Below are 22,029 nucleotides of genomic sequence, written 5' to 3'. Positions count from 1 at the left end.
AAAAAAAAAAAACAACCTAACAAACACATTTTATATACAGAGTACTTAATCCAAATCCACCAATTATTATGATATATGTTCATACACTTTGACTAGTGTGATACATCTACTCTTTAACAGAATATGTTTATTGTACAGAAGAAGGGACAATCATGCATTTGAACTACATACATAAGAGCAGGCTACACCTGCTTGCCCAGAGGTCCAGAGGAGTCATTCCTCTCATGGCTGCTTGGCCTTTTCCCCTTTACTCATATGTGTATCCCTTCCTATGCTTGTGTCCATTACTGGTGGTTGATGGAATAAAATGTTAATTTGTGACAGGATCAGGAAGCAATACCTCTAAGCAAGAGAGGAATATCATGGTATAAAATGGCTTGAACTTTAAATTGCTACGTGGGGCTCAAATCCAATGGACTTTATTGCTTATAATTTGAAATTGAACAAAACACTCTCTGCTTTTCTTGGCTTTCATTCCCAGGTATTTGAAGTATGATCTTCTGAAGCATCCTCTGCTGTTTATTACAGAAACAGCTGCAGAGCAGAAATGTGTGAGATGTAAGAGGCAAAATGAATAGAGATTGTCATTCTTTCTGGTTTGTCTCTTCCTGTCGGCTTTCTGAGGTTCCCTTGCAGCAGTACCAATCATGTGTGATGATAGTGAATATGTTTATGTTTATATCCTTAGTACCAATTTCCAAGCTGAAGACTATGACTGTACTGTGTATTATTTATAAAGTCCCTGCTAGGCTTAACGCTTGCTTTGCAAGAAATCACTGTTGAATATCTGAACTGAACGTGTCTGATTCCACTTAACAACCCACTTTATCAGTGTACTGTCCACAATAATGCTAAATCATGCCCACTTCACACTGGTGTAAATTTTAACTGTTCCATTACTTTGTCAGAAAATTGGCCTTCCTTGTTGATAAATACCTTCCTGGCACCTGTACTGAGTGTGCCACCTGACAAGACGGTCAGGGTTTCTTGCACAGGGTTGAATGTTATTTCAACACCAACATTTTACTCTGGAAACTTTGGACTGTTCTCAGTTTTTCAAGTCAGCAATTGCATCGTATTTATTTAGGTCTGGCTGTGCAAATGCATTGATTTGTAGCCTGCTATTGTTTTGTGCCTTGTATTTATGTAGCTCTAATGGACTGAAAGTGTTTCAAAACTGAAGGGTATTAAAATATAGAGCTTTTTCCCTGAGCAATGTTAGGGAATATTATCAACTTGAAATCTGTTTTAAAATGTGACTTTACAGCACAGAGATATATATATTTTGTCATTTTAAACCTAGAGATACTCTGCCATCTAGTAATTGAGTACATAGCCATGAAATGAATAGACAGAAACTAGCGTACAGAGAAGAAACAATGAAGTTGGCAACACAAACCCTTGTCAAACCTGAGGAATGAGCTTTGAAACAAGCTCTGACTTTGCCTCAGCATCACTTACTTGGTCAAACAATCTCACCCCGTAGCCAGACATCACCATATGGCCAGTGACAACTTCCCATTCAATGCCTGTCATGTTTATCATCTCTTTTTACATATGGATAAAAAGTAGTCCTGTGATCTGCCTGTTGCCTCTGAGAGGTGTTTGTGCTCCTTCTTTAAAAGATGGTAGCCCAGACTTGCCCTCTAAACTGGTGCTTTAAGTTTCTGAGCCTGGTGTTAGTGTTTTGAACCCTTGTGTAGCCACTGCCAGCCCTCAAATCAAGCCTGGATCAAGCCTGCATTTTCAGCAGTCCCTGGGTACTGAGGATGGTTTTTGGAGAAGCTTAAGGGTCAACTCGTGACAGTGCTGAAAATGTAATTTTGGATTTGACTCAGGCACCACATGTTGCTGCACCTGCTTTTGCTGCTCACTTATCCATGGGGCTTTTTCAGAGCATGGCTATACAAACATGAATGTTGTGTCATGCACCTCGACTATCAAACAAAGAACCTACTGTGTTGTAACCACCATTTACACTTACAAAGGAGCCTTGGCACCCTTAATGAATGAGGGAAAGGTGCTAATGGTTCAATCACCTGCTTATTCTTGAGAGTGCTTAATCTTTATACAACAAATTTGATTATAGGATTTACCAAGTGTTTTAAGTTAACTGGATGTCCCCATATGCATGGCTGGGCTTTCCTAGTAATCCTATGCAGTGCATGTATCCAAGGCACCATTCAGTGGCTCCTTGCAAATCCCCACAAGGCAATTACTGGCCTTTCTACATATTCAGGAATTGTCAGTTTCATGTGCAATTAAAGTAAAATTGCTTTCAGTAGATACTTGGCTGTGATGACTTTTGCTCGTCATAATTCTCCCTGCACTTTGTTTTTTGTTCAGATAAAAATTATATTTCTCTTGTGTCCTGGAATTTCAAGCTCATTTTTGACCCAAAGTATCCACAGAGACTTATAAAACTTAGATGATATAACTGCACATTACCTAGTAATGAACATTGTGACAATCAGGCCAGGAAGATGAAGGCAAGAGATATGAATTAATGTTTTAATAATCTTCCTCAGATTAGTACAAGTCATGCAGGCAGGGATCCCAGTCACTGCTGGTGAACAATACGGCTCCTCCAGTATGGACCCATATTGCTTTATAAGTCTCCAGGGAGATTATAGTTTAAAGTCTTCAAGGACAGATGGTCACTCAGCTACCAGCAAGGTTATGACCTTGTCCCAGAAGTATGGTGCAACTGTGTGCTTTGGACAGAAATGCTGTTTAGAATGACACAGTTTTTGCTGAAGATGGGAAGCTGATTAGTTTATTTTTACTTTAATCCTGGGCTATACAAAACATTCTTTTCTACTGATCCAGGGCATTCACTCTTTTAATAATGGAAAGCCAGGACCTGTTGATTTTCTGATAGGTTAAGTATCTCTGACTGCACCCTCCTGGTGCTGGTGTCTCAACCCATAGGAGACATTTTGCAGACCTACTCAATGCCAGTCTTCTCATGCATACACATATGCTGTCCGTCAAGATCTGCTGTGATTGTTCCATGGTTGGAATAACCAGCAGAACAGTGACTTGTTCTTGCAACTTAGGATACAATAGAATTTTCAAAGACAGTGCAAAGACTATTCTGACATTGTAATCCCCAAAACTACAAAACTATATACTAGAGAAATGTTTACCCATAATAGACTGTCCTCTGGCACTAGGCAAGGTGTAGGCCTTTCCTGAATTATTATTGGAACACAGATTTTCTCTGGGAAAAACACCTTGTCTGGTTTTAAAGATTTTGTTCAGTGGTGGAGAACACAGTACAGATCTTGTTTACTTGTTCCTGTGTTTGCTCACCTTCTCTGCTAGAAATGTGGCAGTGCTATTCCAAACTGGTTTAGATTTAACACCTGTCCAGTCATCCTAGTTAAAGCTTTGTATATTGGGTAGAAAACTTTTTATTTTCTAATTTCTGTTCCTTTTTTAGGTACTAGCAATCAGTCTTCAAGACAATACATAGTGGGTTTGTGATGAGATTGCATAGTTAGAGATTTACTATGAGTCATTAGTCTTTTCACAGGGCCTTAGAATCCCCCGTTTTTCTCTTCTAGGAACCATCATCAATTTTTTTCATCACCAGTTTGATCAGATTTACTGAAAACAGAGAACACTGACCCATATGGCTTCCCTGCCAGGGCTTTCAAAACAGGCAACAGAACTTCCATCCCATGCATGTCACTATCAGTGCAACAACAAACTCTTACATTTTTTAGGGAACTGACTGCTGTAAGAGGGGTCCAATGTCATAGAAATAGCACTCAAAAAAGCCAGTGTGACACAGTTGACTCTATTCCTCCATTTGGCTGGTCCAGAAAATTTAGGTTCAGTACAAAAAGGACTACATCTGCAGTGGCTGTAGCAGATATGGTCTTCTCAGTAAATTTCACTGATGTCAGTAAACCAGAAAATTTGGAACAGAGGGCAGTTAGTAGAGAAACTTATCACTACTATCTATCTCCTTTGTTTTCTTTAATATACCCTCTTGATATCTTCCATGTTCAGCGTTACCTTCCAGTTTGCCAGCCGTTGCTAGTCCAGCTTCTGGTTGACAAGAGTTTAAAAAAAGTCAGTTAACCAATAAAAACCTCAGCCAAGCTCCAAACGAGCATCTGGCATTGGTTGTTGAGATGTGTCTGTGAGTGACGGCAAGCTCCAGGAAAGCTGTGCCAGTATTCAGACATTACTTTTTGGCAATGGGACTTGCTGTGTTATTTCTCTTCTGTATTAATGGAAAGGGTCTGGCTTTTGTTTTTTAACCTTGTTGTTTCAATGCCAGAACTGTAGAAATATAACACAAGGTAAAACAATAGCTCTTAAAAGATGTGATATTTTCTTTCATCTCCTGTTTAGTAAGCAGCCTTGGTAGTGCCATTTCATATAAAGAACTGCAAAAGTCACAAGGTCCAGAAATACAATAATTCCAGCGATGACAGGAAAAATGACCTGCTTTATCTTTTTATTGACTATAAGTATAGTGAAAAAGGCCATTCCATACTCTCAGCCGTAACTAGTTAATTATTTTCTGTTGTTTTTTGTAGATGTTTCTAAACGACATTAAGCAAAATGTACATTGTGGAACAAACCATCCATACAGTATATGCCATAATTACTGTTTAGCAATTTCACACTAGCAAAAATTTATTAAAACTTCACGACTCATTAATAGTAAGTGATCATAATCACTTAATAGAAAAGGAAACTGAGCTAATGATAGAAGTGCTGATTAATGTTTTTGACCTTAAGAAAGGAAGTCAAGTGAAATTAATGTCACTAGGTGTTGAAAGTTAAGTTGTTGTCAAGTGTAGATAGTGTGTAATCATAGGAGAAATCCTCCAACCACAAAATTTTGTGTTCTTTAGCAGAAAAAATATTCCTTTCCTATCCTGAGTGACTTTTTTTAAAAAAAAAAAAAAATCTCACTGCTATGTTTCAAACAAACATGACTGTCTAATTTATTATAAAAAAATGGTTAAAAAAATTCTGTAAATGTGCATATATACACTCACTTCAGGAGGAAATCTTACAGCAATATTTCATATGCTAGCAACTAAAGGGCATTATACATAGCTATTTTTCTCTTTTTTTGGTCAACAGGCTTTCTTTTATCAACTCAGGTTAAATATAATTCAAGGGAATAACACATACAGCTCACCAGTCAGTTGCCTAATCACATATCACATACTTGGGCACCACCAGACCTGACAGGATGACTGTTTCTACAGCCAGCTGTGTGCCTGGAAAACATCTTCTTTAGCTTCACATCTGGCTGCTCCTCATGCCCACTGGGTCTGTAGCAAAGGATGGATGGCATTTGAGGTGCAGCAGGCATGGGGCTGCACTAAGAGGTCTTGTGGCCAGCCTTGGGTCAGATTTTTGTGGCAGTGTAACATCTGTGTAGACCCCGATGTGCAAGGGTCGCAGTGACTGAGGTTACACAGGGACCAGCTTCTCAGTGGGAAACTCTGCTTCAGCAGTAAATATATATTTACTTGGGTTTTACGTGCTGCTTTCTTTTTTGAAACAAGACATTACTTTAAACAGAGTCACTTGGCCATGTTAGTTAGTAATTATGCCATAGCCCCATGTACTACATTTAAGGAGGACAAAGGTTCTGGAGCCTCTCACAGAATGGCCTAATCCCATCTCAAGGAAGAGGTCGCATGGAGATGGCTCAGCCTTTCACCCAAGAAGGTAAACTTCTTTTATGTGCTTATGCAGGTTCCTAGGACTCCAAAACTCAGTTCGAATAATCTTCCTTAGATTAGTCAACAATTCCCATGATGGGCAGAGAGGGAGAGACAGTTTCTTGATAGCAGGGGCAGAATCCTGAGTACATGTTGGTGAGCTTTAAGTGCATTTGACATCGGTCAAAGTCACAGAGGGAAGGGCAATCCCTTTCTAATAATGTCACTCAATATTTAGCCTACCTACATTTGTATTAATAATAAAGCCCTCAGGCAGTGAGTTACGTGCAGCCATTGATCTGCTCAAAACAGCACTGCAGTATTGACAGATATTGTTTTGGAGACAAATAAAAGCTAAACTGTATTTATAGCCACCAGATTCTGACCTCTGACAAACAGAAAAATATTGCTGCTCAGCCAGGTTGATACCACTTTTGAGGCCTTGCCAATCCAGAATGAAGCCAGCAGTGCACTGGTGAATGTAGATTTATTTTTAAATTTGTTTTTATGCTTGTATGTCTGTGTGTGTGCACTTTATGAGATACTTTTGCAACAGCCTCCCTTCAAGATTTTTGCATTCATGTCTCTTTTGAAAGCAAGAGGGATGTGGCACACATGCAAAACCAGAGATAAATACCATCTGCTTAGCTAACCTCAATGAGAATGTTGGTGGAATGTTGATCTTTTTTCAAAATATATATGAAATAACAATTCAGAGACTTGAATGCCAGGTCCTTCCAAAGTAATTGACTACCAGTCCTTATTTTGTAATGCTACAAAACATAAATGTGTTTTTTATTAAAGACTCTGTGAATTATGCTTTCTACCTCAAAGCAACATATTTTCCAGCATCCTCTTTTGAAAAAAAAAAAAAAAACAAACCAAACCAAAAAATCTGCACAATTACTTTGGAGTAACATTTCCCAGTTGCTATTTTGGCTTTTTCTTGGCTGTTGCTCTGCAGTTTTCTGTAATTAATATAGATTTTAAAAAAAAGGTGATATAGAATTAGAGAGTGTGATTTGCATTCAGGGCCAAAAAGACATGGATAGCACCAAAACAACTGAGTTTATTGTTACCAAAAAAATTGTTTCAGGAAATCATACTCCTGTTTCTGAATGTAAAACAGAATTCAGCATGAAGCAGACAATAACACAGACAGCTTTTGTTGCCAACACACAGGAGCTGTGCAAGTGTCAGGACAGGATGATTGCTTGGGCAGAGTAATTTGGAGAGCTGTAGGAGCATGCTTGGAAAATGGTTAGGACCACCTTTCAAAAATCCATGCCCTAGACAGCTGAGACCCTCTACTGGTTTCATGGCACACAAGAACTGCATGTCTGAGAAAACTCATAATGGGAAGCTGGCCAATTTGCCCTCTCTAACACATCTATCATATGCCTGCTTTGCAGCTGTCAGATCACTTTCTTCATCTGCTTACCAGGGTATCATTTAAAATGCATCTGCATAACTCAACCCATTTACCTGAAATGATTCTACAAGGCATTAAAAGTAAATCACCCTTACCTGGGCATCACTAGTCCCTACTAACATTCGTACTGAGAGGCAGACAAATTGCCTGGTGTGATGGGCATAGGTTGCTTTACACCTGGCAGCCAGGGCAGTGGAGAGAGAACACAGTTTCTTCATGAGGACACTGGTTGTCTCTGTCACGACAAGAAATTGATGTTATGAGGCATCATTCTTTATTAATGGCAAGATATTCATGTGGAAGAGGGACAGTGTGGGCCAGTGGCTTATGTTTGTGCACCTTCTAGGCGGACCTGTGGTACCAACTTAGCCAATTGGCCTTTGTCCAGTTAAAGTAGCCCTGTTGCCATTCTCTCTCAATCCAGAGGGAAACTGTCAAAGGAAGCCTATGTGTGAATAGTAACAATTAAATGTGAAAAAAAAAAAAAATTGACAAAACAAAACCCAAAAATCAAACCCACAGATGAAGCACACAAAGAGACCCATATGGTCGTGCATAGCTGGCTGCTTAGTGGTGTTGAACACAGCTTGGTTTCATCTGTCTCTGGAGAGGCTGCTGCTCAGCGCGTTTGTCATGGAGCTGTAGCTCTTGAAGGAGGCTTCACTGCTGCCCCTCCCTTCCTTCCTTCCTCCCTCCCTCCCTCCCCATTCTCCTCTTTCACAGCACTGATGCTCTGGTAGCATAGAGAAGGAAAGAAACCACGTAGAAGGCAAGCCTAATGCTAACTCACACTGTCAAACATTTTGATTGCTTTTGTGCATCACATTCCCAACTATGTGTCTTTGAAATGGTTAAACATTTGGAGTTGGCACTGCAGGAGCTGAAGTACCTACAGCACTTGATGAACAGGACCATAAGAGCAGCAGAGTGACTCCTAAATCCAAGCAACCTTAGACGGTGGGTGAGGAACCCAAGTCAAACTGTTGGATGCTCCCATTCAGATTCTGCTGCCAGATTCCTCTCCCACCTCCAGAAACACAGACCATCTGAGCAGCAAAGGATATCAGGACAGCTAAGCAGTTCATCCTGCTCGCATCACCAACCCATGCAACTCTAGCCTCTTCTGGAGCTGCCAAAACGTGATGGTGAACATGTGGGACAGTGACCCGCTACTGCGTCAGTTGGGAAAGTATTTTTCAGCTGTAAAAGACCAGTCCTTTCACGTTGGATTAAAGTGCATTTCTACCACCTCCATCTTTCCTTCTTGCATCCTGCCCCCAGACCTTGTTTTCCCTCTCTGAGGCAAGAGCAACTGACACTGGTTTGTCTTAGAATGGCAGGAGGCTCTGGGCTGCCCGTTGCTGTGCAGCAGCTTTTCCCAGGTGTGATTATTCTTCACCCCTAATACAGCCATTTGTTAAGTGTCAGTTTGAATATGAGTAAATGCTGAAATAATTTTCCTGGCTTCTAGTCATCAACATGATCAAGTGCATCATGAAGACTTGTTTGTCCATCTTCCCTTTCCCCTTCCAGCACACTGCATCTCCCAAAATACCCCCCCCCCCCCCCCGAGTGCAGACCCTTTTGTCTTTGAAGCCTTTGCAGCTCTTTTGCTTCCATTGTGTGAAAATAGGAGCGAGCCCTTTCTTTCTGGCCTGGCAGGATGAAGGGGTGGGATGGGTGTGGAGGCGTGTTTGTGTGCCAGAGAGTGAACAAGCATGAATAGGGCCAGCTGGCCACTCTTGTGCCCATCTTTCCAGCATTTCCATCTGATACTCCCTGATCATTGTAATTTTGCAGGCCACATTCACTAGCACAAAAAGACTAGGGAGCAAGCAAATGCATGGATATTTAAAGGGAAAAGCTTTATTTCTTATTTACTTAGATCATAGTGGACTGTAAAACAACAGGGAACAATGAGATCAACCTTTAATAAGCTTGGTTTTTTTTTTTTTTTTTTGCCAGTCAAGCTTCCTTTTTCTTTTTTTTTTTTTCTTTTTTTTAAATAAATCAAAACAGAACAAACAACCAGGAAATTTTTCTCACAAAAACATGCTTTTTAATAAAAAAAGAGAATAATGTTTATTGATAGGGATTGTTTTCTGGATATGTACAATACTAATGCAGGAGGATTATGCTAACAGAAAACGCCAAACATCATGAATTGACTTCCAGAGTGTGGATGGTCCAAAGAGCAATGTTCTCAGAGCAATGTCTAAGTCAAGAGGAACAAGTGGGTTTATTTTTTTTACAACAAATTACCAGCCATTATGACCAAAGACCTGACACATAATAACCTGCAGTGAGATGTACAGAAATTCATAAGACAACATAGAATTTACACAAGAAGGTAACTGTTTGTGTAAGAATTTCCTCCAGAAAATGGAATTATGTTCTAGACAGATAGTTTCAGAAAAAAAAAAAAAAGAAGGGGAAGAAAAAAATTTAAAAAGGCAGGAAAATACTAGCAGTGGATATCCTCAGTTCACAGTGAATGCCAGTCTTCCTGGGTCCAAATGCTACCTGTCACCTTTATCTGCATCCTTTCCACCTACCCTCAATTAATCCCTTTATCATTGTGACGCAACAAAAATTACTTTTACCTGAGCCTTCCCCTGCTATTTCCCCTTTGCTGCAGCTCTTGTCAACTTGCACTTTACACAAAAGTAGACATACCCTCAGGTGAAAGACACACACACACCTTCCCAACACGAGCGGTACAAATCACAGCTAATCGTTTCAGCACCAATGCCACACAAAACAGCTTACAAACCCTAGTAAGCAAACTCAGTAGCAATCATTCTGGGGGAGGGGAGAACACAGAGATTAAAAACTGCCACCATTGAAGGTCCACACATGGAGTGTTTTGAAGCAATTTCTTCCACTATCTGCCTTTTGGATTTATCCAGAAACAGTGAAGAGGTAAGAGGTTGATTTTATGCCACACTTCTACTGTGACCCCTCCAGAGAGAAGGCAATACAAAATTCCAGATTTTTTTGCAATTTTTACCTCCACTTACTTTTCTTTATAAGCAGTGTGTGACTCAGCTCAGTCCATGTGACTGCTAGATGAGATCCACTGTGGGGCTTTGTTCCACCTTTAATAATCCTTATAAACACTCTTCCTGAATTAACTTTCACTTAAGGGTTTAAAGTTTTGTCCCATTCTAAAGATCAGAGGATGCCATCAGGTTATCAGTTTTGGGAAAGAAGGAAACCCTGAGCCTCCCATTAGCTGCACTTTGCTTAGCACATGCCTGAGAGAGATACTTCTCCTCTCCAAAGGGGGAACAGTTTCCATAGGCCAATTCACAAAGTTAAAGAAAAAAATCCATATGATTTCTCTGTCTTCTACCTAGTGGGCCATCCATTTCTATTTCTCAGCAGAGTGCTCTCTGCAGTGTCTCCTGCTATAAATAAATGGTGGTTCCATAAACGGTAACTTCTGCATCTTCAGACTTTCCCCTGTTTTTGACAAAAGTTTCCCTCTGTCATATATATTCTATTCCATAAACACTACCAGGAGAGGACCATGATGTTTTAAATTTTGAAAATTACTCCAGAGTTTCAGCACATCTGCTGGCTTCTGTGCTTGAAGGAGATTACATCTCCCTGTGGCTCAGTAAATCTATGGGGCTTAGCTTTTGCACCTTTTAACCTCTGATGTAAGGACCAGTGTAACGGTCAAAATCAACTTATTCTGTGCAGAACAGCTAAAGAGTTGGAGTTAGCAAGCCTGGCATGACCTGCTTGTCACCTTGTGGCTCTGAAGAGGTTTATTAGGGTGGTCTAAGTGAACTTTGCACTGCTAGACAGGCCTGGGTGATGAAGTAGACACAAAGGCTAGGCACAACATGGACCAGCATATATACCTCGTGTTACCAGGGCATCTGTGGTCAGACAGAATGCTGCTGCCTGTCAGTGCCCACTGCGGTACCGTTTCTATGCAACTGGACAGTAAACAAGGTCTGAGATTACTGACCTGAGATGGACTTAGGTTGCTGAGACTGATGCCAAGAACTGAATGACATCAGCCAAACATTTTGAGCTCTTTGGTGCTTCCAAATCAAGTGAGTGAACCCAGGAGAGGTTGAAACAGGTCTGGATTTAATAAAAGACATGACATTTTTTCACTTACAGTAGGAGGACTTTGAATGTCATCTCCTACTATAGAACAAATGTTCAAAGGAAGGAGTCTTGAGGAACTTCACACCATTGGTACCGATGCTGGAAAACTTCTTGACATGAGCTGGCCAACATGGGGAGCAGTGTAACACCATCTCTAATTACTTATGTTTATGTGTAACATCAACTCATAGAATGAATGGCTTGAAGAAGCCTGAAAACAAACATGGTCTCATCTACAAGCAGCTGAATCCTCAAAACTCTACTCTGTTTCATAAGGACTGAAGGTGCTGGGCAGGGAGTATTCAATGCTTTGGAGAACAGAAGTCTATAAGAGGTTAATTATTGTGGTATTTTTTTGCAGGAGGAATTTGAAGAAAATTGCCCTTAAACCTATAACTCATTTCCTACTGGATTCCATGAAATTCTCCTTTTGATAGATTAACAGGTAGAGGGAAAGAATTAAAGTGTGTTGGAATTGCTAAAAGCAGGGAAAAAAGTGCTAAGGGGAGCCCTTGCTGAAATGGGATCAGGTTTGGCTGCTGTAATCTAGGCAGCAATTAGCTCTAAATGTATGCATGGCAAAGTTCAGCTATTGGCACCTGGCAAAGGTGAAACTGCAGCTGCTTTGGTTAAATGTGTTCAGAGAACTTTGGTGAGTTGTCTAGATGGTACCAATTTATAACTGCACAATCTATATTGGTAAAAAGTGCTACTGAGACATTTGTTGGCTCTGAGTTCTTTTAAACTTCAGATAATCTTTAGGCCATGTACTGAATTTGTTGCTCTGATTTTTATGAATGAGAAAAGAGATGGAGCACCTAAGCAGGAGCTGCAGGACTTGGCTTCTGATCCTTGAGGTGACCATGTCTAACATGTATATATTAAGCATAGCTGTTCCCTGAAGGCAAACACACTTAGATGAGGAGAACATGGGATAAGGGTGTATGAAAGTCAAGATAAGATCGAGTTAAAACTGGGAATTCACTGCCCTCCCTGATTTTACATTAAAAATGGACCCATCGAATTTTCCCAATGAAACTTCTTAATTTGAAAAAAAAAATCACTATTTCCATAAGACTTTATCTATTTGACTGAAATTCCAGACAGAAAATACATTAGAAATATTACAATATTTCTGAAGCTTGTGAGAGTTTAAAACTTTTTAATCCTTTGTCAGTAGCAAAATAAATTTTAAATTCCACCTGGAGAACTGTAACATCATTTTTTTAGCTTGTTTCAGTCAAACCACTGCTAAACAGATAAAATAGGAACTTGCAATATCCTCCCCCTGTAAAGGTGTTGATCTTTCAGTAGAGACATATCCCTGATCACATATTTTTTCTCAGAAGCAAAGGCTGTAATTAAAAAAAACCCCAACACTAAGACAAATCTATAAAGTGGATTATTGTAGTGTACGGAGAAAATGACCTTCTGAAGTTAAAGGAGAAGCTTCAATAGCCAATAATTGAAATGTCTTAGGAGGAACTGAGCTGGTAAGAGAAAGCAAATATTTAAAGATGAGAAATATTTAACAAGTCACTGGATTAATTCCTCTGCCAAGTTCATCAGAAGCAAATTTATTTCTATTTGATGTCAGGGACATCAGGTAGAATCTGACTAACCTGACTAACCTTATGGGCATAAAACAAGCTCAGAGGCCTCTTTAGCCCAGAATAGTTTTAAAGCAGAAGTCCAGTCAGTGAATGTGTATTTTCTAGCGAAGTAGATCCACCTTGGTGTTGAAGGCAAACTGCATTTTATGAAAGAAAGTTATTATTGCTGTACAAATAACTGCTCGTTCTTCCACCTTTTACTGCTCGCTCTGCAGGAGCTGCTGTTGTAGCAGAACCCAGCTCTTTTATGACAAGCTATGTATGAGAGACTCCTGTCACTTGACATACACAAGATATACGTCCCTTCAGGGAGCTGTTCTGACATTTGCTCTTTTCCTTCGCTGGTTTCTCACCACCTCTCCTCCATGAAAATATCGTCGTGATTAAACCAACAATCACAAATTAAAATTAGGTTGAGATTTCAAGGTAATTCCTTCTCTGTTTTCTTCATCTTCAGCCTGATTGCACAGACTTAGCTAAAATATATACTTTTATGTTCAACATCCCTCTAATTGTGAACAGCCTGGTATTCAGAAGGTTGGGCCACAGAGGGATATAATTTAATTTTTCAAAAAGGCTGTGAATAAGTCTCCAGACAGAGTCTGCCCACACAATGCATCGAAATGATTAAGAATCTCTGTTCCTCCTAATTCTTCCTACTGACAGTGGGAATGAAGCAGTTCAACGGAAAGTGGCCATTGCCACGGTGAAGATGGATGGATGGATGGATGGATGGATGGATGGACGGATGGATGGCTCCTCCTCAGTGCTCAGTACCTCCCTCCCCATTCTCTTGAAGCAGCTGGGATCTCAGAGAGGGAAGTTAGTAAAATGGGGACTGTGCTCCTCATTACTGACCAAATCCCTGTACAGACACTCCTGTAGGGCTGCTGCCTGCTGGTGGATGCCACAGCCTGCACTGGCTCTCCTGTAGCACTGGGGCAAGGGAAAGCCCCAACTGCTATGATTTTTCACTAATATCTGAAAGTTTCATCTTCAGTGTCTCTTTCATTGGACTAGCTTGTGGAATTAACATCTCTGTTAAATGCTGCAAAACCTTAGCCATACATTTCAGTTCAGTCTGAATTTTATCTTTGTGTGTATTCTTTTAAGAAGTAAAATACAATAATCAGGTTATTTAACACGGCAGACACTCTCCTAAGTATACTGACAACAACATCTGTTCCATCATGTTAAATGGAAAAGATGATTTACATGTGTTTATGGTAGCCCATGATTCAATTTGCACACAACTGAACTGGTTAAATTTAAAACTTTATCTGTAAATTGTCTGTATGAACATCCTCTATTTGGACAGTTCCTATATTATTGTTATATTGATACAATTAACGTGTTAAAGTACTATACAAAGTCCAGCCTAAGCTTGTTCATTGTGCACTCAACACATGCCATTTTAGTGACTGAAAGGGGCAAAAAATTAAACTATTTGCATACTTCAGCACTGTAGCAAATGACTGTGTTGACAAGGTCACCATGCTAAATTGACACCATCCACATCACATCCAGCTTCTAAAAATCCTCTACTATTTACATGGTGATGCCTGTAAAAACCTCATTAAGTGTCAAACTCTTAAGGGTTTTTTTTTCCCTCTTGCCTGTTTAATAAGCAATTTATTTTTTTAATTAAGAATCCAGTGTGCTGTTAATTTACACATAAAAAAAGCTTGAGTGCTGTGGTTTTTTTGTGGTAACATGGCTACCTCTACAAAATGCCAGTTGTTTCTCTACTACATCCATAATTGTATTTCCAAAGATAACTCTCATGGAATCAGATAACTAGCAATTTCTTTTGTAATCAGAACCTAATTAGGTTGTTGTTTACAGCGTAAGTGATCAATAGCTTTTATTTTGGATCACACAGTGTCAAAGCTCTAATAATTGGTATCAAATGCAACACAGAAACTAAAATCAAATGAAAAAATTCTTTAAAATGTATGTAGTATACAGGGAGGTTATTAAAAATCCTGATTATTAAAATTCCCAATACTACTTAAAAAGTTGAATGTGCTGAATACAAATGACATTTAAAAGAAAGGTTTGTGGATCAAAGATGGGTTTAATAATTGTAATGTTTATTAATTTGTTTTGAAAATATTTTTAATTGGATAATGTCAGACTTCAGAATGATAATGCTCTGTTCATTAGCATTTCAATAGGTTATACTATCAACTCCTTTTGACATAAAAGAATTTGATTTATTTTTTTAAATCATGAATCTCGCAATCTTTTTTCTGTTGCCACCAGTTTTCAATAATTTGATTAGCTTCTACAGGAAGAGCAACAGGAACCACATGGGCTTTGCTGGTAATGATGTGCTACATATTTCTTCTCCAAAAGTAACCCTGCTGCCTTTGAAAGTAATTTGCAGTTCCTTATCAGTGTGGAATTAGACTAATATTGTCTAACTTGTTATGTTCAGTGGCACAGAGTGTCATAGAATTCTATCAGTTACACAGTGCTTTGAAACCTATATTACGTGACCATAATCAAGAGTACATAAATCAATTTTGGAATTTATGAAAGTGTTTATTGTTAGCTAAGAAAAAGCTCAAAAGATGAACTTGTCAATAGGTTTAATAATCTCTAAGTAAGACATGTATTTTGCACGCTCCCAAACTTCACTGTGGTCTATAAAACAGTAATTTGTACTTTATAGTGGTATTGCAAATAACTGATCTGGACATTTCAGAGCAGGACGGGACATGACTGTGTAAGTCTCAATGTGAATCTGTAAATTCAACATGATGAACTCCTTGCTTGGCTAAGTTATCTCCTATTTCAGTAGAAACAAAAACTGATTACTGCTGATCATTTAGACATAACTGCTTGTAACAGTCAACAGGCCATCACAGTAAGATACAAAGACAGCCCTTAGGAGGAATGCTGCCTATTTGATGACATTTAAAGCTTTAAAGGATGCCTTCTAGATATCATAGAAAATCATCATGAGCCAGCACAGGCCATCAGTGCCACTGAATGAAAACTGAAGTGATCAAATCATGTATACTGGCAATACTGCCATTCAAACCATTAAAACAATTTATGGAACTGGTCTTGCAAACAGTTCATTCTGTTAACAATGGCAAGGTCTGCAGTAGGAACTACCAGGGTGAGAAAAGCCTGTCACATGGGTGAGTGTGCATGACACTGCCTTGTAATTGGATCAAACATCCTTTTGTGTTTATTTTAGCAGTCTAAGAAATAAAACACAGTTTAAATGATATCCTACTACCTCTTTTCCCTCTACAGGGCTGTGAGAAGTAAGGCATGAAGTTCCTGTAACTTTTCGAACTGACATTATCAGCAGATAATGTATAAACAGATAATGCTGTTTTAGCAGAGCAAATAAATTGCATGTCATTTTTTATTAAACAAACAGTATAGTAACTGGACTATAATATCACAATGGAAGCATATAAGACCATAGACTGAACATCTGAAACCCTGTAGCAAAATTTGTTTCTGCTGCTTATCCTCAAATTTAAAGAAACGTATCTTTATCAAGCTTTCACAATGGCTGCTTGTTAATTTAAAGAATCGTTACCCTTGTTAAGGCTAGATGATTATAATTAAAAGATAAATGTACTGTTAGAAAGTTCTATGCCATACTCTATTTTTACAAGAATTTAACTGAAAGACGTACATTATACCTGTATGTGAATTATAATGGCTTCTCAGCAGGGAACGCAGAATCACTTACAGTACATAAACATTTGAAGAGGAAAATGCTAATACACTGAAAGAGTTTAACATCAGTAGCAATTTATCAAATGAAGAAGTTTCATGAAGTCCACTCTCTGGGAGAACATTCACCATTAGACAAAAGCCTGGCATTCTTGATCGTCTGAAGTTCAATCAATTTGAAAACCAAAACCATTCAATGACACAAACAGGATCTTAAGAAAACTGCCATCCTCCTTCTCAGGTAAAAGCCAGAATTAAAGTAATTATTATTAAAATAATCCAACCAGGTCGCTTTACAGGCAAATTTACACACTGTCTCTTTAAAACACTGCATGCCCAGAAGCCTTTTGGGTTTGGAATGTAGCACTGCACCAAGTATTTCACAAAGCCTCTAAATATCACAAGAAGCTTTTTTTAGAGTGAAAAAGGAAAAAAAAAAAAAAAAAAAAAAAAAAAAAATTCCAGCTGACTGAAACTGTTCTAGCCAGGAGTGCCTCAGCTTAGCTCCCAGACCTGGAATTCCAGATAAACAACAGAGGACAGGAAACAATTTTTTTTTTCTTTTTTTTTAACACGTCCTTTTGTAATGATGCAGCTACAAGATGACTGATGAGCTTAGGAACAAACAGAGTGAGAGTGCAAGTGTCATCAGAGTGAGCCGTGTGCTTAGATAAAAGCTTCTAGGAAGAGCGAGTGAATTCTCCGAAGATATGTGACTGGTGGAGACTCCTGCTGTGTTGTCTTTCCCAATAGCATTCTGCAAGACACAATACTTTCCTTGGTCACCATTACACATTTTCATTCCAAAATATTTATATCTACATCATGAAATTAATCTTTCGTTTGTTTTGTGTCCCACCCTCCACTGTTACCTATGTTTCCCTGTCACAGAGTGAAAGACAGAAAAGGCATTACCCCAAATGTTAAAATGACAGCATTTTAAAGTCATTGTAAAGGATTAAACCACAACTACAGCACAGTTGTTTTTTTAAAAAAAAAAGAAGAAAGTATTTAAAAAAAAAACCAAAACACTTTAGCAGTGATTCCATATGTAAACCTACCCTTGTTTAAGTATGGCAAGTTTTTAGCAGTCTGTATTCATCATGCCAGTTTATTTTAAAAAGCAAATGCAGGACCTGCAGAGAAACTGCAACTTCTGCACAGTCAACAGATTGACTTTGACAAGAAGTTGCTTCTGGCTAACAGGAAATAAAATCTAGTCCACGGGACAAGAAAAGGCAGAACGTTCCAGCTTATGAAAATTTTCTTTCTCACACCTTTTTTCCTTTAATTGATGCATTATTTACATTCCTTGTCTTCTTTACTACCAATAATTAATCATGAATATGCAAGTAGAGATTGGCAGATTACAGTGAACTATTTAGGGAGGAGGTGTAGCAGGAATATTTCTTATTGCTACCATCCTCAGGAAAAAGAAAAACCTAACAGGTATAATCACAGAAGTAGAACAGTTTAGATTACAAGGGACCTCTAAGGTCATTAGGTCCAACCTACTCCATGCAAACTTGCTCAGCCACCGTCCACTCAGCAGCTGAAAATCCATAAGGATAAGTGCCATTCCCTCACTTTGATCTCACCTGCTAGGACGGGTAATGGGAAGGCCTGGAGATGCAAACTGTAGCAGCAGTAGAGGCACTGGTGGAATTATCACAGCATGCTTTCTTATACTCAACCCTGAGCATTTGCTTTCTGGAAGCTATCACAGAGCATGGAGTAAGATGGACGAGCAGCTCCTACAGTAAGCTACAGTTTACTAGGGTCTTCTTGTAGAAGGTCTTTTAGGCAGCAGAAGATGTCAACAGATCTGTTAATGCTACTGCATTGTTCCCTCACATATTATTAGGCTTCATTCTAGTATCTACAGGAAGGTCTTAACAGAACCTAAAGAATTGGGAACAGGCTATAGAACTGTTGAGATTTAGAAGAACTGGGCAAATCTGGACTGGTGAAGGAGAACCTGAGACATATGGTCACATCTTTTTGGTGGCTTATGCCCGTACAGCTGGTCTTGCTCCAATGCTTAGAATATGTGCTTTCGCATTCTAAAAACTAATTTATGTACATCACTAATTATTAAGCATCCTGAGAGACTCAGTACAAAGGATACAGACTGACAGACATGGAAACTGATGTAATCTTTACATCTGAACAGGGGCCTTGGAGGTCAAGCTGAGCAGACTACTCAAACAGCACTGGGAGGTTCATGTCTCTTGGGTCTGTCAATCTGTCCCCTGATGTATGAGCATCACATCTCCTGATATGAACATCATTTCATGCCTTAAATAGGTCATTTCTGTTAGCCACAGAACAATGTCCTGTATGGTTCTGTGCATTTGTTAAAAGCCATACTGTCCTGTGTTCCTGCAGATTATTAGCTAATTATACTTGCTAGGTGAAACAGTAATTACCATGGGATCTGCCTAAACATGTACTATACAGCTATTAAAATATAAAGTCAGCAGAGGCCACTTTGAGCTCCAAATTTGTGAGCAAGATCATTCTTTAATACATTATGGTAGTGAGGGGTAAGCCATTATAATCTTGACAGGTTTTGAAGGTTTCATCCACACTCTTACCTCATTAAGACAGAGCTCTGTATCTGCAGATTCATTGGATTTCCGCTTCTTCTGTGCCTATGGACAAATACAAAATTCATTCCCTGTACAATTTATGCATACATCAACACAAAACAATTAGATAAATTCGCATGGGTTGTCATTCTCCTACAATTTTGACAGTGATTTGCACATGATTAGCAAATAAACTGCCCAAATGTAACTGCATGTTTTCCAATAACATCCACATTCTGATCTGGATTTACAGTAAAACCTGAGTCAGCTAAGGGTACCTAGTAATTACAGTGATGAGTGCCATCAACTGCAGAGAACATGTTCTGTTCTGTGGCCCCTTAGAAACGGTGATGGGTATTCATGAGAAGAAATGAAAAATGACAGAAATGAAAAATAATATCACTGATTACTATGAAAAAAAAAACTATCACATGCCTTAGTTTTAGGAAAATATACAACAGAGGCGTATTTTATCCTTTGATGACTCTTGTAGTTTCTCCAAGTATCAGTACGAAAATACAAATAGAATCTAATATATCCAATGGCTGCCACAGAATCTCTTTTAGAAAGTTACAAAAAGAACCTTTAATATATTTTAGCATATATACCTGTAAGTCAAATTGAGTTGTTTGTTTACATTCTGTTCACTGGCTATTATACATGGATTAGTATTATTAAATGCAGGAATACTTTAGACGATCAAAAACTAAAAGATTAATCCACTGTATCTACAGTCATGTCTTATGATGAACATCCACCTGTTGCTATCACTGTGTGCTCTTCACACTAACTCAAGTCAAAACCATTTCTGGTGGCAGCATCATACACAATAAAAGTAATAGTGTGTACTGTGTCTGGCATCATAAGGTGTTTAATATTTCCACTACTCAGGTTAACATGACTGGGCTGGGAGTTTTCTGCTTTTCTACAACAGCAATAGCAAACCTCATGGTGCTGAAGACAGTTTCAATAAATGGTGCTGTGGTTGATTTAAGTACTTCAGTGATTCTCAATATCCTATCTTTCTTCTTATATTCCAGAAACATAAACAGCTCTTTTCTATAGCAGCTACTAATGTTAAATGTACATTCAGATCTTATAACAGAAGATTTGAATTTACACACTGAAACTACTGACTGCACTGAGCACGTCTGTCACTTCTACATGGAAGTTTTGTTAGACTTGAAATTTATTTCCTGAAAAAAACGAGGGCCTGAACCTCACTATGTTGCACCCATTTTACACTGCAGAATCCAACCGGTTTTGGCAGAGATGCCCTAGACTGAAGCTGATGTGAAGAAGTGCTGAGCATTCTGATTTCATACCCTCAAAAAATTCAGTTCCACTCTGATATCCATTGGTGCTGCCTGTGGATACAAAATAGTCTTTGACCTAATTACTGGTTTTAGAATCTAAATGAAGGAAGTGAACTTCTCATTAGGAAGCACATTCTCTGCTTTTCATGACACTTTCTTATTTATAAATAAACATATCAGAGGCAACCAAAACATCTGGGATAGCTATAGTAAGAATGCATACCGTATGTATGTTGGTAGTTTTCATGTATATGAAAAAATAATAGTTAATTAATAAACACCCTCTGTGGAATCTCTCTCTTACATACTCTTTCTTCTAATTAGTACTGCTAACATGGCTATGGTAAGCACAAATTTAACTATCTAAATGGAAAAAGAAATGCCTGGAAGTAAATTTGCAAGAAGAAGCAGCAACATGGTGAAGGGTTCCTGCCATGTTTGCGGTGGTGGTGGTATTCATGCAGGTTAGGAAACTTATTTTGATGGCAACTGGGTAGATTTCGGTTCCTAAATGTCTGGATCCAAGGAGATATGCGAATGGGAAATGGCATTTTAGTCCAAATTTTCTTATAGCCTAACCATCCATGCTACATTGAATTGGAACGTAAGACTTCAGATGAGGCCTCAGGTTCAAGTTTCAGATGTTGACAGCGTAATCTGTAAGAATCATACAAGCTTAGTATTTGTTACTGTGTCATTCAGAGCTATATTTCCTAGTCCACACGAGCATCTGTCTGTTGGAAACACTGTGCTTTGCTGCTTACACCAGCTGTGGATCCATAAGACTGTGATAACTACAAGTCTACCCTTGCTAGCTGGTCTCAACACCAAAGTTAGAATTTATGCTCTTTCTGTACTGTTTTTCTCCAATGAGAAAAGAGGAAAATATCATTATTTTGTCTATATGCAGTAAAGTCTTCCTTCATTCAGCTCGATAAACAAGAGAGTGTAGCAGCTAAAACATACTTACCTTTGAGAACACTATTTTAAGGGTAAGATCAACAGCTAGAAATGAAATCAACATTAAAAAAAAAAAAAGCTTTTCAGTCATTTTGATCAATATTCCCTAGCTTTCATATGGAAGGTAACAATTCTCTGTATCCATACACTTATCCTAGTTATTCTAGCATCAACAACACTTATTCACATGCATCCCCTATTATAAAGTCCTCCTTTCTTCAAACTGAAAAGTAATTTTAATCATCAGGCAGGCTTTTCTCTTATCAAAACAGAAAGGACAATAACTTCCATTTAAAAATACAGAAAAAAAAGCAACCTCTTCTGACAGGGGAAAGGTGAAGGGAAAGAAAAACCTATCAGTTTGAGGATGAGATGAGACATTATATGCCAAGTTTCAAATTGGAAGAGTACATTTTTACTGTTGAGTTATAAACCTGTAAAACGGGTTATAATGGAAATGCTGGCATAGGCTACACTCCTAGAATACAACAGTGTATCACTAAATCACAAGTAATGGAAAAAAAACCCTAACCCCTATGTGTTGAAGAAAGTGCTATAGAAAGTGTATGTCCTTTAATTACA

At 38.6% G+C, this 22,029-nt stretch overlaps 1 protein-coding gene across 1 annotated transcript in view; it reads right to left on the bottom strand.

The window, feature by feature from the left end:
* Positions 1-16,472: 16,472 nt before the first annotated feature.
* GFRA1 (GDNF family receptor alpha 1) overlaps positions 16,473-22,029 on the bottom strand; it is a gene marked incomplete at its 5' end in the record, with an annotated part of 52,218 nt that continues 46,661 nt past the window's right edge. Inside the window, 2 exons of the mRNA XM_008941004.1 lie at positions 16,473-17,337; positions 19,178-19,234. Of these exons, the coding sequence (XP_008939252.1) occupies positions 17,176-17,337; positions 19,178-19,234 (219 nt within the window). The remainder of the gene's footprint in view (positions 17,338-19,177; positions 19,235-22,029) is intronic.

This window comes from Merops nubicus, unplaced genomic scaffold (assembly GCF_000691845.1).
Source record: "Merops nubicus isolate BGI_N331 unplaced genomic scaffold, ASM69184v1 scaffold8920, whole genome shotgun sequence".
Lineage (NCBI taxonomy): Eukaryota > Metazoa > Chordata > Aves > Coraciiformes > Meropidae > Merops > Merops nubicus.
The sequence above is the reverse complement of the archived record's forward strand: the minus strand, read 5'-3'. Positions and strand labels throughout refer to the sequence as shown.